General features: G+C 58.2%; 1 protein-coding gene across 1 annotated transcript; it reads left to right on the forward strand.

Annotated features, from left to right (window-relative positions):
• The first annotated feature begins 7,488 nt into the window (after nt 1-7,488).
• LOC118470743 (chimeric ERCC6-PGBD3 protein-like) lies at nt 7,489-11,631 on the forward strand. Its single transcript, XM_055004180.1, has 2 exons — nt 7,489-10,111; nt 10,352-11,631. The coding sequence occupies exons 1-2, from the start codon at nt 8,242-8,244 to the stop codon at nt 11,596-11,598; spliced, it is 3,117 nt and encodes a 1,038-aa protein (XP_054860155.1). The 5' UTR covers nt 7,489-8,241; the 3' UTR covers nt 11,599-11,631.
• Nucleotides 11,632-17,865: the final 6,234 nt, after the last annotated feature.

Raw genomic sequence — 17,865 nt, forward strand, 5'->3', positions numbered from 1 at the left:
CTGAGGAAATGACAGCGAACGCCGTGCGAGGAGCGAGAGGAGGAGGAGGAAAACGAAAACCGACAACCTCTCAGCACAAACGACGCGTTTCGCGGCCCAGGAGAGGTCTCGTGAGCAGACCGGGCCCGTCCCTCACCCCGCGTGCGGCTCTGAGGAAATGACAGCGAACGCCGTGCGCGGAGCGAGAGGAGGAGGAGGAAAACGAAAACCGACAACCTCTCAGCACAAACGACGCGTTTCGCGGCCCAGGAGAGGTCTCGTGAGCAGACCGGGCCCGTCCCTCACCCCGCGTGCGGCTCTGAGGAAATGACAGCGAACGCCGTGCGAGGAGCGAGAGGAGGAGGAGGAAAACGAAAACCGACAACCTCTCAGCACAAACGACGCGTTTCGCGGCCCAGGAGAGGTCTCGTGAGCAGACCGGGCCCGTCCCTCACCCCGCGTGCGGCTCTGAGGAAATGACAGCGAACGCCGTGCGAGGAGCGAGAGGAGGAGGAGGAGGAAAACACAAACCGACAACCTCTCAGCACACACGACGCGTTTCGCGGCCCAGGAGAGGTCTCGTGAGCAGACCGGGCCCGTCCCTCACCCCGCGTGCGGCTCTGAGGAAATGACAGCGAACGCCGTGCGAGGAGCGAGAGGAGGAGGAGGAGGAAAACAAAAACCGACAACCTCTCAGCACACACGACGCGTTTCGCGGCCCAGGAGAGGTCTCGTGAGCAGACCGGGGCCCGTCCCTCGCCCCGCGGCTCCGACTCCGAGCAGGAGAGTGAAGAGCCTCGGGCCGAGGAAATGACAGCGAACGCCGTGGGCGGAACGACAGGTGAGTATCAGCGCCGACGCGTTTCGCGACCTAGGAGGTCTCGGAGAGGACCGGGGTCACCCTCTGGCTCTGACTCCGAGACCTCCTAGGCCGCGAGACGCCCGCCGTGCGCGGAGCGAGAGGAGGAGGAGGAAAACGAAAACCGACAACCTCTCAGCACAAACGACGCGTTTCGCGGCCCAGGAGAGGTCTCGTGAGCAGACCGGGCCCGTCCCTCACCCCGCGTGCGGCTCTGAGGAAATGACAGCGAACGCCGTGCGAGGAGCGAGAGGAGGAGGAGGAAAACGAAAACCGACAACCTCTCAGCACAAACGACGCGTTTCGCGGCCCAGGAGAGGTCTCGTGAGCAGACCGGGCCCGTCCCTCACCCCGCGTGCGGCTCTGAGGAAATGACAGCGAACGCCGTGCGAGGAGCGAGAGGAGGAGGAGGAGGAAAACACAAACCGACAACCTCTCAGCACACACGACGCGTTTCGCGGCCCAGGAGAGGTCTCGTGAGCAGACCGGGCCCGTCCCTCACCCCGCGTGCGGCTCTGAGGAAATGACAGCGAACGCCGTGCGAGGAGCGAGAGGAGGAGGAGGAGGAAAACAAAAACCGACAACCTCTCAGCACACACGACGCGTTTCGCGGCCCAGGAGAGGTCTCGTGAGCAGACCGGGGCCCGTCCCTCGCCCCGCGGCTCCGACTCCGAGCAGGAGAGTGAAGAGCCTCGGGCCGAGGAAATGACAGCGAACGCCGTGGGCGGAACGACAGGTGAGTATCAGCGCCGACGCGTTTCGCGACCTAGGAGGTCTCGGAGAGGACCGGGGTCACCCTCTGGCTCTGACTCCGAGACCTCCTAGGCCGCGAGACGCCCGCCGTGCGCGGAGCGAGAGGAGGAGGAGGAAAACGAAAACCGACAACCTCTCAGCACAAACGACGCGTTTCGCGGCCCAGGAGAGGTCTCGTGAGCAGACCGGGCCCGTCCCTCACCCCGCGTGCGGCTCTGAGGAAATGACAGCGAACGCCGTGCGAGGAGCGAGAGGAGGAGGAGGAAAACGAAAACCGACAACCTCTCAGCACAAACGACGCGTTTCGCGGCCCAGGAGAGGTCTCGTGAGCAGACCGGGCCCGTCCCTCACCCCGCGTGCGGCTCTGAGGAAATGACAGCGAACGCCGTGCGAGGAGCGAGAGGAGGAGGAGGAGGAAAACACAAACCGACAACCTCTCAGCACACACGACGCGTTTCGCGGCCCAGGAGAGGTCTCGTGAGCAGACCGGGCCCGTCCCTCACCCCGCGTGCGGCTCTGAGGAAATGACAGCGAACGCCGTGCGAGGAGCGAGAGGAGGAGGAGGAGGAAAACAAAAACCGACAACCTCTCAGCACACACGACGCGTTTCGCGGCCCAGGAGAGGTCTCGTGAGCAGACCGGGGCCCGTCCCTCGCCCCGCGGCTCCGACTCCGAGCAGGAGAGTGAAGAGCCTCGGGCCGAGGAAATGACAGCGAACGCCGTGGGCGGAACGACAGGTGAGTATCAGCGCCGACGCGTTTCGCGACCTAGGAGGTCTCGGAGAGGACCGGGGTCACCCTCTGGCTCTGACTCCGAGACCTCCTAGGCCGCGAGACGCCCGCCGTGCGCGGAGCGAGAGGAGGAGGAGGAAAACGAAAACCGACAACCTCTCAGCACAAACGACGCGTTTCGCGGCCCAGGAGAGGTCTCGTGAGCAGACCGGGCCCGTCCCTCACCCCGCGTGCGGCTCTGAGGAAATGACAGCGAACGCCGTGCGAGGAGCGAGAGGAGGAGGAGGAAAACGAAAACCGACAACCTCTCAGCACAAACGACGCGTTTCGCGGCCCAGGAGAGGTCTCGTGAGCAGACCGGGCCCGTCCCTCACCCCGCGTGCGGCTCTGAGGAAATGACAGCGAACGCCGTGCGAGGAGCGAGAGGAGGAGGAGGAAAACGAAAACCGACAACCTCTCAGCACAAACGACGCGTTTCGCGGCCCAGGAGAGGTCTCGTGAGCAGACCGGGCCCGTCCCTCACCCCGCGTGCGGCTCTGAGGAAATGACAGCGAACGCCGTGCGCGGAGCGAGAGGAGGAGGAGGAAAACGAAAACCGACAACCTCTCAGCACAAACGACGCGTTTCGCGGCCCAGGAGAGGTCTCGTGAGCAGACCGGGCCCGTCCCTCACCCCGCGTGCGGCTCTGAGGAAATGACAGCGAACGCCGTGCGAGGAGCGAGAGGAGGAGGAGGAAAACGAAAACCGACAACCTCTCAGCACAAACGACGCGTTTCGCGGCCCAGGAGAGGTCTCGTGAGCAGACCGGGCCCGTCCCTCACCCCGCGTGCGGCTCTGAGGAAATGACAGCGAACGCCGTGCGAGGAGCGAGAGGAGGAGGAGGAGGAAAACACAAACCGACAACCTCTCAGCACACACGACGCGTTTCGCGGCCCAGGAGAGGTCTCGTGAGCAGACCGGGCCCGTCCCTCACCCCGCGTGCGGCTCTGAGGAAATGACAGCGAACGCCGTGCGAGGAGCGAGAGGAGGAGGAGGAGGAAAACAAAAACCGACAACCTCTCAGCACACACGACGCGTTTCGCGGCCCAGGAGAGGTCTCGTGAGCAGACCGGGGCCCGTCCCTCGCCCCGCGGCTCCGACTCCGAGCAGGAGAGTGAAGAGCCTCGGGCCGAGGAAATGACAGCGAACGCCGTGGGCGGAACGACAGGTGAGTATCAGCGCCGACGCGTTTCGCGACCTAGGAGGTCTCGGAGAGGACCGGGGTCACCCTCTGGCTCTGACTCCGAGACCTCCTAGGCTGCGAGACGCCCGCCGTGCGCGGAGCGAGAGGAGGAGGAGGAAAACGAAAACCGACAACCTCTCAGCACAAACGACGCGTTTCGCGGCCCAGGAGAGGTCTCGTGAGCAGACCGGGCCCGTCCCTCACCCCGCGTGCGGCTCTGAGGAAATGACAGCGAACGCCGTGCGAGGAGCGAGAGGAGGAGGAGGAAAACGAAAACCGACAACCTCTCAGCACAAACGACGCGTTTCGCGGCCCAGGAGAGGTCTCGTGAGCAGACCGGGCCCGTCCCTCACCCCGCGTGCGGCTCTGAGGAAATGACAGCGAACGCCGTGCGAGGAGCGAGAGGAGGAGGAGGAGGAAAACACAAACCGACAACCTCTCAGCACACACGACGCGTTTCGCGGCCCAGGAGAGGTCTCGTGAGCAGACCGGGCCCGTCCCTCACCCCGCGTGCGGCTCTGAGGAAATGACAGCGAACGCCGTGCGAGGAGCGAGAGGAGGAGGAGGAGGAAAACAAAAACCGACAACCTCTCAGCACACACGACGCGTTTCGCGGCCCAGGAGAGGTCTCGTGAGCAGACCGGGGCCCGTCCCTCGCCCCGCGGCTCCGACTCCGAGCAGGAGAGTGAAGAGCCTCGGGCCGAGGAAATGACAGCGAACGCCGTGGGCGGAACGACAGGTGAGTATCAGCGCCGACGCGTTTCGCGACCTAGGAGGTCTCGGAGAGGACCGGGGTCACCCTCTGGCTCTGACTCCGAGACCTCCTAGGCCGCGAGACGCCCGCCGTGCGCGGAGCGAGAGGAGGAGGAGGAGGAAAACACAAACCGACAACCTCTCAGCACACACGACGCGTTTCGCGGCCCAGGAGAGGTCTCGTGAGCAGACCGGGGCCCGTCCCTCGCCCCGCGGCTCCGACTCCGAGCAGGAGAGTGAAGAGCCTCGGGCCGAGGAAATGACAGCGAACGCCGTGGGCGGAACGACAGGTGAGTATCAGCGCCGACGCGTTTCGCGACCTAGGAGGTCTCGGAGAGGACCGGGGTCACCCTCTGGCTCTGACTCCGAGACCTCCTAGGCCGCGAGACGCCCGCCGTGCGCGGAGCGAGAGGAGGAGGAGGAAAACGAAAACCGACAACCTCTCAGCACAAACGACGCGTTTCGCGGCCCAGGAGAGGTCTCGTGAGCAGACCGGGCCCGTCCCTCACCCCGCGTGCGGCTCTGAGGAAATGACAGCGAACGCCGTGCGAGGAGCGAGAGGAGGAGGAGGAAAACGAAAACCGACAACCTCTCAGCACAAACGACGCGTTTCGCGGCCCAGGAGAGGTCTCGTGAGCAGACCGGGCCCGTCCCTCACCCCGCGTGCGGCTCTGAGGAAATGACAGCGAACGCCGTGCGAGGAGCGAGAGGAGGAGGAGGAGGAAAACACAAACCGACAACCTCTCAGCACACACGACGCGTTTCGCGGCCCAGGAGAGGTCTCGTGAGCAGACCGGGCCCGTCCCTCACCCCGCGTGCGGCTCTGAGGAAATGACAGCGAACGCCGTGCGAGGAGCGAGAGGAGGAGGAGGAGGAAAACAAAAACCGACAACCTCTCAGCACACACGACGCGTTTCGCGGCCCAGGAGAGGTCTCGTGAGCAGACCGGGGCCCGTCCCTCGCCCCGCGGCTCCGACTCCGAGCAGGAGAGTGAAGAGCCTCGGGCCGAGGAAATGACAGCGAACGCCGTGGGCGGAACGACAGGTGAGTATCAGCGCCGACGCGTTTCGCGACCTAGGAGGTCTCGGAGAGGACCGGGGTCACCCTCTGGCTCTGACTCCGAGACCTCCTAGGCCGCGAGACGCCCGCCGTGCGCGGAGCGAGAGGAGGAGGAGGAAAACGAAAACCGACAACCTCTCAGCACAAACGACGCGTTTCGCGGCCCAGGAGAGGTCTCGTGAGCAGACCGGGCCCGTCCCTCACCCCGCGTGCGGCTCTGAGGAAATGACAGCGAACGCCGTGCGAGGAGCGAGAGGAGGAGGAGGAAAACGAAAACCGACAACCTCTCAGCACAAACGACGCGTTTCGCGGCCCAGGAGAGGTCTCGTGAGCAGACCGGGCCCGTCCCTCACCCCGCGTGCGGCTCTGAGGAAATGACAGCGAACGCCGTGCGAGGAGCGAGAGGAGGAGGAGGAGGAAAACAAAAACCGACAACCTCTCAGCACAAACGACGCGTTTCGCGGCCCAGGAGAGGTCTCGTGAGCAGACCGGGCCCGTCCCTCACCCCGCGTGCGGCTCTGAGGAAATGACAGCGAACGCCGTGCGAGGAGCGAGAGGGGGAGGAGGAAAACAAAAACCGACAACCTCTCAGCACAAACGACGCGTTTCGCGGCCCAGGAGAGGTCTCGTGAGCAGACCGGGCCCGTCCCTCACCCCGCGTGCGGCTCTGAGGAAATGACAGCGAACGCCGTGCGAGGAGCGAGAGGAGGAGGAGGAGGAAAACAAAAACCGACAACCTCTCAGCACACACGACGCGTTTCGCGGCCCAGGAGAGGTCTCGTGAGCAGACCGGGCCCGTCCCTCACCCCGCGTGCGGCTCTGAGGAAATGACAGCGAACGCCGTGCGAGGAGCGAGAGGAGGAGGAGGAGGAAAACACAAACCGACAACCTCTCAGCACACACGACGCGTTTCGCGGCCCAGGAGAGGTCTCGTGAGCAGACCGGGCCCGTCCCTCACCCCGCGTGCGGCTCTGAGGAAATGACAGCGAACGCCGTGCGAGGAGCGAGAGGAGGAGGAGGAGGAAAACAAAAACCGACAACCTCTCAGCACACACGACGCGTTTCGCGGCCCAGGAGAGGTCTCGTGAGCAGACCGGGGCCCGTCCCTCGCCCCGCGGCTCCGACTCCGAGCAGGAGAGTGAAGAGCCTCGGGCCGAGGAAATGACAGCGAACGCCGTGGGCGGAACGACAGGTGAGTATCAGCGCCGACGCGTTTCGCGACCTAGGAGGTCTCGGAGAGGACCGGGGTCACCCTCTGGCTCTGACTCCGAGACCTCCTAGGCCGCGAGACGCCCGCCGTGCGCGGAGCGAGAGGAGGAGGAGGAAAACGAAAACCGACAACCTCTCAGCACAAACGACGCGTTTCGCGGCCCAGGAGAGGTCTCGTGAGCAGACCGGGCCCGTCCCTCGCCCGCGGCTCCGACTCCGAGCAGGAGAGTGAAGAGCCGCGGGCCGAGGAAATGACAGCGAACGCCGTGCGAGGAGCGACAGGTGAGTAGGCAGCGAGATGTGAGAGGCGCCACAAAAAAAAAAAATCAAACAATGAAATCGCTAAACGGTTTTTCAAAAATGTTTGTAATAAATGAATACAGTTCTTTTTTGTCGTTGCCTCTTTTCTTTTGGAGGGGATGTGAACGCACGCACGCACACGCACACACACAGAGAGAGAGGAAAAAATACAGAGATACAATGGAGCACAGGCGGCACATGAGAGCCACAGAACGTTCCAGAAAGTCCAGGAAGATTCTAGCTTGCTTCATGACAGCTTGCCAATTTTGGGAGCCTGAGGTAACACAAGGGCGTGGATGAGCCACACAGAAGTTCCAGAAAGTCCAGGAACATTCTGGCTTGGTACTTGGCAGCATCAGGAGGAAGAAAGGGCAGAGCGAACCGTGTGCAAGGAACGACAGGTGAGTAAGCACGCAAGAAGAGGAGGACAGAGAGAGGCGAGAGGCGCCACAAAAAAAAAACAAATCAAACAATAAAATCGCTAAACAGTTTTTCAAAAATGTTTGTAATAAATAAAATACAGTTCTTTTTTTTTGTCTTTGCCTCTTTTCTTTTGGAGGGGATGGGATGAACACACGCGCACGCACGCACGCACACACGCACACACACACACACACACACACACACACACACACACACACACACACACACACACACACACACACACACACACACAGAGAGATACAATGGAGCCCGTGCAAAGCACACAGGTACGGGAGCCACAGAATGTTCCAGAAAGTCCAGGAACAATCTAGCTTGTTTCATGGCAGCTTGCCAAATTTCCTTTGGAACTGAGAAAAGATGAAAGGGAGCCTGTGCAAGGAACCACAAGGGCAGAGATGAGTCGCAGAATGTCCCAGAAAGTCCAGGAACATCCTAGCTTTTCTTGGCAGCTGGCCAAAGTCCTTTTGGGCCCAATGCAACAAACACACGGGTACATGGGAGCCACAGAATGTTCCAGAAAGTCCAGGAAGATTCCAGCTTGTTCCTTGGCGGCTTGCCAACTGTCCTTTGGAACTGGGAAAAGATGAAATGGAGCCTGTGCGAGGAAACACAAGGACAGAAATGAGCCGCAGAATGTTCCAGAAAGTCCAGGAACATTCTGGCTTGGTACTTGGCAGCATAAGGAGGAAGGGCAGAGCGAACGCGTGCAAAGCACGACACGTGCGTACAGAGCAAGAAGAGTAGGACAGCGAACGGCTGCCGCAAAAAAAAAAACAACCTCTCAGCCATGAGACGTTTCGCTGCCAAAAAGGTAGCTGTCGTGGAATGGATGGGGAGGGTAAACTAAGACACGTATTAAATATATCACCCCTTTCACCACACCGAGGTCACACGGTAAGCCCTCACACGGTAAGCCCACAGCAAAAACAACCATGACGGCGCGACGACGTTTCGCCGCTCAAAGGTTCATGCAACAGCTTTTTTCCAGCTTGCCGTGTGAAGAATGCGAAGATTACGAAGATGAAGCGATACAAGAAGACGAACAGGAAGAAAGGTTCATGCAACAGCTTATTTCCAGCTTGCCGGGTGAAGAAGATAACGAAGATGAAGCGATAAGAGAAGAAGAGGACGAAGAGGGTCGGGGGCGAGGGAACGGGAGAAGAGGGTGGCGAAGGAAGGAAGAGGAGCGGAATCGAGAGCGCGAAGAGAGCATTTCGCGACGGCGAGAGCGAGAGCGAGAGGACAGGAGGACGAGGCAGCTGAGACGGCAGCGGGAAAAGAGCGATCGGGAGCGAGAGGAGAGGGGACGGCGAACGAAGGAAGAGGAGAGGAATCGAGAGGAGAGCGTTTCGCGACGGCGAGAGGACAGGAGGACGAGGCAGCCGGGAGGGCAGCGGGAAAAGAGCGGTCGGGAGCGAGAGGAGAGGAGAAGGGGACGGGGAAGGAAGGAAGAGGAGAGGAATCGAGAGGAGAGCGTTTCGCGACGACGAGAGGACAGGAGGACGAGGCAGCCGGGAGGGCAGCGGGAGAAGAGCGGTCGGGAGCGAGAAGAAAGGAGAACGGGGTGGAGAAGGAAGGAAGAGCAGAGGAATCGAGAGCGAGAGGAAAGCATTTCAAGACGGCGAGAGCGAGAACGAGATGAAAGGGGGACGAGGCAGCTGCGACGGCAGCGGGAGAGGAGCTATCGGGAGCGAGAGGAGAGAAGAGAGGAGGAGGAGGATGAGGACGAACAGGAGGAGAACACGAGGTTCGTCGCCAGAAAAGTTCTTCAAGAGACCCGGTCCCACAAACCTCGCTCGGACCCCGAGGAGGAGGATGACGATGAGGAAAGGCGACAGCAGTGTCAAGAACGAGAGGAGGATGAGCAGGAGAACGTAAGCCGGCCGGTCACCGAAGAAGAAGAAGAAGAAGAAGAAGAAGAAGAAGAAGAAGAAGAAGAAGAAGAAGAAGAAGGAGATGAAGAAGAAGGAGAAGGAGAAGACACCCAACCAGAGCAAGAAAATGTAATATCATTCTTAGAAGACGAAGAAGAAGACCCACCAGAGCAGAAAAATGCATCCTCATCTTCAGAAGAAGAAGAAGAAGAAGAAGAAGAAGAAGAAGAAGACCCACCAGAGCAGACAAATGCAACCTCAGAAGAAGAAGAAGAAGAAGAAGAAGAAGAAGAAGAAGAAGAAGAAGAACAAGAACAAGAACAAGAACAAGAAGAACAAGAAGAAGATATCCGTCTTGTTGCACGAGAGACGTTCCTGTCGAGAAACGGGAAAATAACTTGGTCCTCTACACCGTACCAAACGACGGGGCAGCGGCAGCAGCAGCAGCAGCAGCCCTGGCCGCCTGGACCCACGGCCTACGCGGCTTCCAACGCCCGAGACATCGTCTCGACATTCTTCCTCTTCCTCACGCGGGAAATAGACGAAATCATTCTGGAGGAGACTAATCGCGAGGGTCTTAGGAAATACGGAAGAGACGGTTGGAAGCGGATGGACGAGATTGACCTGCACGCCTACATGGGGCTGCTCATCCTAGCCGGCGTGTACAGGTCCCGAGGCGAGGCCACCGCCAGCCTGTGGGATGCGGAGAGCGGACGTGCGATTTTCCGTGCCACGATGTCCCTCAAAGTCTTTCACGTTTACTCGAAGCTGGTGCGGTTTGACGACCGTGAGACGAGAGCGGAGAGACGAGCCTCGGACAAGCTGGCGGCCGTGAGAAAGGTCTGGGACGCGTGGGTCAAACGGCTACCGATCCTGTACAACCCCGGGCCTCACGTCACGGTGGATGAGCAACTGGTTCCGTTCAGAGGTGATGAGACAAACGATAAATAAAAAGTTTTTCAAAAATGTTTGTAATAATAAATAAATTACGGTTCTTTATTTTGTCTGTGCCTAATGGAGTGAAACACACACACACACACACACACACACACACACACACACACACACACACACACACACACACACTGCATACGGTGGTAGTGGAGTGATACCTGTTCTATAAGCTTCTCTCTCTGTCTCTCTCAATCCCCCCCCACCCCACCGCAAGGTCGTTGTCCCTTTCGACAGTATATGCCCAGCAAGCCTGCCAGGTACGGGATCAAGTCGTGGGTGGCCTGCGATGCCAGATCCAGCTACGCTTGGAAAATGCAAGTTTACACGGGGAAGAAGCCCGCAGCAGCGGCCGCCGCCGCAGAGGGTGAGAAGCGACAACAGGGACGACGACTAGGAGGCTCGGAGAAGAACCTGGCAGCCCGCGTGGTGCTCGACATGACGGAGGGCCTGACGGGCCGTAACGTCACCTGCGACAATTTCTTCACTTCCTACGAACTCGCGCAGCAGCTCCTCCGCGATAGGAACAACACCATGCTCGGCACGATCAGAAAGAACAAACCCGAGCTCCCGACCGCCCTGCTCGCGGTCCGAGGCAGACGGGTCCTCTCCTCCAAGTTCGCCTTCACGCGCGACACCGCGCTGGTCTCCTACCTGGCCAAGAAAAACAAGAACGTGCTGCTGCTCAGCACGTTCCACGCACGGGACGCGGACGCCGTCGGCCGGCGGCGTGCGGACAATAAGCCCGCCGTCGTCCTGGACTACAACTCCAACAAAGGCGGCGTGGACAACCTGGACAAAGTCGTAGGCGCATACAGCTGCAGGAGGATGACGGCGCGCTGGCCCCTCGCCGTCTTCCACAACATTCTCGACGTGTCCTCCTACGACGCCTTCGTGATATGGAGAGAGCTCAACCCGGACTGGTTGCCCGGCAGGCGCAACAAGAGGAGGGTGTTTCTCGAGCGCCTGGGAAAGGCGCTCGTCGCTCCGCTCATCCAACGGAGGGCTCGCCTGCCGAGCGCAGAAGCGGCCGCGGCGGTCGTGAAAGCCCATCGGCTGGCGGCCGCGGGGGGTGTCGACAGGGACGGCGGCGGGGGAGTCGCTTCTCCTCCTCCTCCTCCTCCTCCTCCTCCTCCTCCTCCTCCTCCTCCTCCTCCTCCTCCTTCTTCTTCTTCCCCTTCTCTCCGTCCTCGGACGGATCTCGTCTCGGCGCCGGGCCCTTCGTCGGGGGCTGAGCCTTCTGCTGCGGCCCAGGCCCGGGCCCCCACTTCCAAGGCTCGTATCGAACCGCCCATGCCCGCGAGTAAGAGAAAGAGGTGTCAAGTCTGTCCCTCCAGTAAGGACTGTAAAACGCACAACATGTGCCGCGGCTGCGAGAAATACATATGCAGAGGCTGCGCGCTCCTGTACTGCGCCGCGTGTGCCAACTCCTCCTGCTCGTCCTTGGAGCGTGGGTCACTTTGACCCGGCGGAAAGGACGCTGGGCGCATACGCAATACGAAGGACAACACGAGGGTTAACCGAGGGAAATCCTTCGCCCCTTTCACCTGCGATCGACACTGTCTCAGGGACCAGCTTCATGTAGCCAAAAACGCTGTTGTCCTCCTTGTATAGAAAATGCCACTCTCCGACCAACTGTGACGATCGCGACAGCGTGCGTTGTGACGGGGAGCTGTCGTTCATCGCGACCATTTCTTGTTTCTGTAGTTCTGATATGTAAGCCTCTATTCCCTTCAAGCGCGTGCTACATGCTCTCGTTAGGTCACGCAGCTCCTTGACCTGAGACTGTATGTTGACCTGAGCCCTGCTCTTGGTGGCAGACCGCTCTGCCTTTTCCAGCAGCGATTCGAAGTGTCTGTTCACGATATCCCACACCCTTAGAACCCGCGTCGCGGAGGTAGAGTCGTCGGTCGACATGGATGCTCCCGTCCACGCAAGATGGCTAGAAGCTCTGCTGTGCTCTGCGCGGTCTCGTCCTCGAACCCTCTCCTCTCCTTTTTAAATACGTCTCACACGTGGTTTGCTGGTCGTCGGGCGCCGTGGTCCCCGTTGCGCTTTCGGGCCTTCGTGGCCCGCTGGATCGTCTGGCCGCAAGATCTACTCAAGGCCAGTCTGAGCGTCTGCTTACTGTAGCCCAGATCTTTAAAGTCGACTCCGTCCAAGCTGGGGAATCCGCAAGGCGGATGACGGCGAGGGTTTCGTTCTGTGTGAATGCTGACCGCGGCGATCAGCTCCGCTCTGGCGCTGACTTTACCCTCTTCTCTCAAGTACGCCTCGTGCGCGATTATCATTTTGTCATGCAGAGCGCTCGGATTATCGAGAAGCCACGGGACCAGGTGAATAAACTCCGGGTTCTTGAGATGGTAATTGGTGAGGATCTTGTCCTGGAACGACGACAGGTCGCTACGGTAACGCTCGACGAATTCACCTCTCACCGCTTCTCTGTAGCCGGGCCAGTACTTTGGATGGTCGCGGTCTCGGACTTGTATGAAGTACGTCTCCGTCAAGTACACCAGACACATCTTCTCCTGGGATGTCAACATGCCGCGCCGCTCCTGAGCGAGTTCACAGCACAGCCTGTTGAGATGCACGTGTATCTCCACGAGCCTGGCCACTTTGCCCAGAGCCTTCGGGAGCTCATCCGCTACGTTCCTCACTTTCTGCGAGTTGATGGACATCGAAGAGAAGAGCTGATGTCTAGTTTCCTCACCGGCCACATTCACAGAGGAGAAGAAGAAGGGTGTGTGGAAATGCCTTTTGGCGTTCTTCATGTGAATAACAACGGTCGACGGATTGGCCACTCCGTACATGTAACAGGTCAGGTTCTCGTTGTTGACCGTGAAGGGCTTGGTCGACACCACGCAGGTTCCCTGAGATAAGGCTATGGTCTCGAAGACCCCTCGGAAGTAGGGCTGGAGCAGGTATTTTGCGTTGGACGTGTAGTTAGCGCTGCGGTTGGGATTGGATGAGAACTCTATGCGAGTGTTTTTGTATCCGTGTTGAGAGCACAGCCTCTTCTTGTCTGACACGAACCTCAGTCTGCTCGAAAGCTTGGTTTTGGTGGTGTTGGACTGTACCTGAGCGTACCTTCTTAGCTGTTTGGAAAATGTGGTTGCGTTGAACTTCTGATTGCCCACGGTGTTTACGTGCAGCACGTGGAGGAGCACGTCGTTGTCCAACTCGACCACGCAGCTACCCACCAACCTGAGCGTTTCGTTCGTTCCACGAGCAGAGCTGGCTGCGACGTGGGCGCTGGAGCCGACGAGTTCAGGCCCCAGCTCGGCTCGACTGACCGTGTCCCGGTCAACCTCTGTGCGGTTCGGCTTTGTACAACCAGTGAAGGACGCCCCTGTTGCACTCGATGTCCAGGGTCCACAAGACCGCCAGCCAGCAAAGACGGGACACTCGAGACTCGTAGAGTCTCTTGCCGGCGGCGACTCGCCTGGATCTGCGAGCGCGATCCTCTCCCTCATCGGACCTTGTCGGGTCTCGGGGGTCTGCTGCGGGCGACAGAACGGGGCACTTTCGTGCCGTCGAAACCGGTTGTCTTCGGCCGCGTTCTTTGCCCACAGAGAACGGATCATGTTTACCGTGCACAAACAGCGAGGCCCTGAGCTCCCTCGGACACAAGTTCAGGGAGTCCTGGCGTCGGAGGAAGAAGAGCTCCAGATTACACAGCAGGAGCCTACGGTTGCCAGCGTACAGGAGCACCAAATGAGACCAGAGGAGTTCCACCGCAATCTTTGTCTCGACGGAAACGTCTGACGACCGGCACACCTCCCGCAATTCAGGGAGTGGTGTTGTAGACAGGTTGCCTATCAGGTACTCCAAAGATCTGATTTCGAATTCAGCAACCTGACCCCTCTGGGCCCTGTACGATTCCGTCGTCAGGCGCGCGAGCAAAGCTCGACCGGCCGATTCGGCTCGACCGTGACACTCGGACAAGAAGCACAGCCTGCAGTACACGGGCAACAATTTACCCAGGAACTGAACAGCGGTCGGGCCGTTGGTCTTCAGAACCGCGAACTCGCCGTGACTGTTCTGATCAAAGCGAACGTAGGCCCGAAGTGCGGGAGACCAAACGCTAGGACCTGAGGTCAGCTCGCGGTGCTTCACCAGACACTCTACTAAGGCTTCGTCGGACAGCGGGACCTCTCTCGCCGTAGCGCGCTCCAGCTCCCCGATCAGGTACCCGAGAAAAACATCGTATCTCACTATGTCCACGTGTGGCCCGGGGCATCCGCCGACGAGGGTCAGGGGCTCGAGAAAAGACATCCCGGAACTGTTCTTCGTAGCAACCGCCATCAAGGCCTGCTACGGAACACTGCCTCGTTGGAAGGAATCGAGCGAGCGGACGTCGCAGCCGCGGGACGAGGAGCCCTCGCGGGAGAAGAGACCCAAGTTGGACCGACAGAGAGACTCTGTGCTGCGAGAGCGGCACTGTGACACTATTATCGATGCAGAGTACAGACAGCTCTATTCTGAGCTGAGGAATAAAGCGCTCTCTGACATAAAGGGTCTGGTGAGAGAGTATGTGGAAGCGCTAAGCACTACCTCTGCCTCATACGACTTTATGAACATATACGGAATGTGTTCCTTCGACCCACCCAGTGTCATGCGAACACCGCAGGTGAAGGGGGAGCCTCTCTTTTGTAAATTTACCAAGATCATTTGCCCAGAGGATGACTCTATCCCCGAATGTCACGGACTCGTCTCAGTCAGCGGGATACTCAGTCCGCTTCTCAGCGCGCGGGTTGAACACGGGGAATTGGAGCTCACTCTCTGCGGAGAGTCAGACTACCGCAGGGCTACAGAGGAGTTTGCTAGACTCGATTCTCGTAGTAAAATGAGAGTGCCAAAAGTCTACAAGGGGAACCTGGGAGCAACGATGAGCAGCATCGAGAATCGATTCATTTTCACAGTGAGAAAAGATTTGCACACACTCGGATGTGCGTACAGGCAAATCCTGGTTATAGTGGAACTGTTACACCTGAACATGCTTCATTTCATACATTCGTGAGAGTGTGTCTTATGCGCTTTGCGGTAATGTCTGCAATGGACGCTCGGCGGCTACGTAACCCCTGTTGCTCGACGATGTTCAGATTCCGACCGGCGGTGACGACGCTCGGCGGCTACGTGACCCGTGTTGCTGACTGTGTATATTCCTGCACTAAATAAAAGCATGTATGATTAAAACACAATGAGTCCAGTATTTTTTTTTTATTACAAACAGAGATGAACATAGGTAAAACATGTAACCCCTGTTGCTCAACGAGTTCAGATTCCGACCGGCGGTGACGACGCTCGGCGGCTACGTGGCCCCTGTTGCTCAACGAGTTCAGATTCCGACCGGCGGTGACGACGCTCGGCGGCTACGTGACCCGTGTTGCTGACTGTGTCTATTCCTGCACTAAAAAATGAGTCCGGTATTTTTTTTTTTTAACAAGTACAAACAGAGATGAACATATGTTCAGATTCCGACCGGCGGTGACGACGCTCGGCGGCTACGTGGCCCCTGTTGCTCAACGAGTTCAGATTCCGACCAGCGGTGACGACGCTCGGCGGCTACGTGGCCCCTGTTGCTCAACGAGTTCAGATTCCGACCGGCGGTGACGACGCTCGGCGGCTACGTGGCCCCTGTTGCTCAACGAGTTCAGATTCCGACCGGCGGTGACGACGCTCGGCGGCTACGTGACCCGTGTTGCTGACTGTGTCTATTCCTGCACTAAAAAATGAGTCCGGTATTTTTTTTTTTTTTAACAAGTACAAACAGAGATGAAGATATGTTCAGATTCCGACCGGCGGTGACGACGCTCGGCGGCTACGTGGCCCCTGTTGCTCAACGAGTTCAGATTCCGACCGGCGGTGACGACGCTCGGCGGCTACGTGGCCCCTGTTGCTCAACGAGTTCAGATTCCGACCGGCGGTGACGACGCTCGGCGGCTACGTGACCCGTGTTGCTGACTGTGTCTATTCCTGCACTAAAAAATGAGTCCGGTATTTTTTTTTTTTTTTTTTTAACAAGTACAAACAGAGATGAACATATGTTCAGATTCCGACCGGCGGTGACGACGCTCGGCGGCTACGTGGCCCCTGTTGCTCAACGAGTTCAGATTCCGACCGGCGGTGACGACGCTCGGCGGCTACGTGACCCGTGTTGCTGACTGTGTATATTCCTGCACTAAATAAAAGCATGTATGATTAAAACACAATGAGTCCAGTATTTTTTTTTTATTACAAACAGAGATGAACATAGGTAAAACATGTAACCCCTGTTGCTCAACGAGTTCAGATTCCGACCGGCGGTGACGACGCTCGGCGGCTACGTGGCCCCTGTTGCTCAACGAGTTCAGATTCCGACCGGCGGTGACGACGCTCGGCGGCTACGTGACCCGTGTTGCTGACTGTGTCTATTCCTGCACTAAAAAATGAGTCCGGTATTTTTTTTTTTTTTTTTTTTTTTTTTTTTTTTAACAAGTACAAACAGAGATGAACATATGTTCAGATTCCGACCGGCGGTGACGACGCTCGGCGGCTACGTGGCCCCTGTTGCTCAACGAGTTCAGATTCCGACCGGCGGTGACGACGCTCGGCGGCTACGTGGCCCCTGTTTCTCAACGAGTTCAGATTCCGACCGGCGGTGACGACGCTCGGCGGCTACGTGACCCGTGTTGCTGACTGTGTCTATTCCTGCACTAAAAAATGAGTCCGGTATTTTTTTTTTTTTTTTTTTTTTTTTTAACAAGTACAAACAGAGATGAACATATGTTCAGATTCCGACCGGCGGTGACGACGCTCGGCGGCTACGTGGCCCCTGTTGCTCAACGAGTTCAGATTCCGACCGGCGGTGACGACGCTCGGCGGCTACGTGACCCGTGTTGCTGAAATAAAAACAAGTGCACAACATGAACATGTCTTTCTGTGATTTTTTTATTGCAAACAAACAACACCAGTACAAAGCGTAGAGTGGGAAATAAAAAAAAAAAACATCATCAATGTCATTGTACAAGCGCAACCCTTTAGTCTGAGTCATCAAATCCAAAGTCCTCATCCATCTCGAACACTGTTAGTTCACTGTCCATTTTGGCCTTCTTGTTGTTGTTGTTGTTGTTGTTGTTGTTGGTGGTGGTGGTGGTAGTGTCGTTGGGGCTAACGTCGAGTGACTCTCTGGCTCGTTTCATACCGGTCTTCTGGTCAAGGGACCGGCTGAGGTCAGGTGGTGAGGTAGAACAAGGGACTGAATCCAGTCGCCCGATCACCTCGATGTTGTTTTTCTTAACAGCTGCCACTAGTAAGTCAAAATCTGTGTCATTCAACTCAGGGCACATCATCTTCAAACGATTCAGCTCTATCCTGGGCAACAGAGAGGAAACGCCTCTCTTGATCCTCTCGACCATCTCATCGATCGTGCTCTTGGTCTCACCGGTGAGACAGTTGGTGTCTCTACTCCGCATATACTGACTCGTGTCGACGCACCTGTTGCTGTAAACCTTGACGGGGTAGGACCAGGTCCCCTGCTTGCTCATTTTGACAGAGCCGTAGCTGTCGGTTTTGTTCGAAAATACCCTCATGCACGACAGTGCCATCAGTGGTGCGTGGATCATGTACTCTCTGTTAGCGTACATCGAGGCGAATCTCAAGATGCCCGTATCGCCCCAGAACACAACCCTGTTGTAGGGACGACCCGTCGCTTTCATGATCCTTCGAACCTCTCGCTTTGTGTCTCCGATC

Source organism: Amphiprion ocellaris, chromosome 18, assembly GCF_022539595.1.
Source record: "Amphiprion ocellaris isolate individual 3 ecotype Okinawa chromosome 18, ASM2253959v1, whole genome shotgun sequence".
NCBI lineage: Eukaryota > Metazoa > Chordata > Actinopteri > Pomacentridae > Amphiprion > Amphiprion ocellaris.

Bases quoted from the DNA above. Each gene is read 5' to 3' on its own strand.
- LOC118470743 (XM_055004180.1), top strand. From the start codon at position 8,242: ATGACGGCGCGACGACGTTTCGCCGCTCAAAGGTTCATGCAACAGCTT. The intron at 10,112-10,351 runs GTGATGAGACAA...CCCCACCGCAAG, and splicing joins GCAACTGGTTCCGTTCAGAG to GTCGTTGTCCCTTTCGACAG.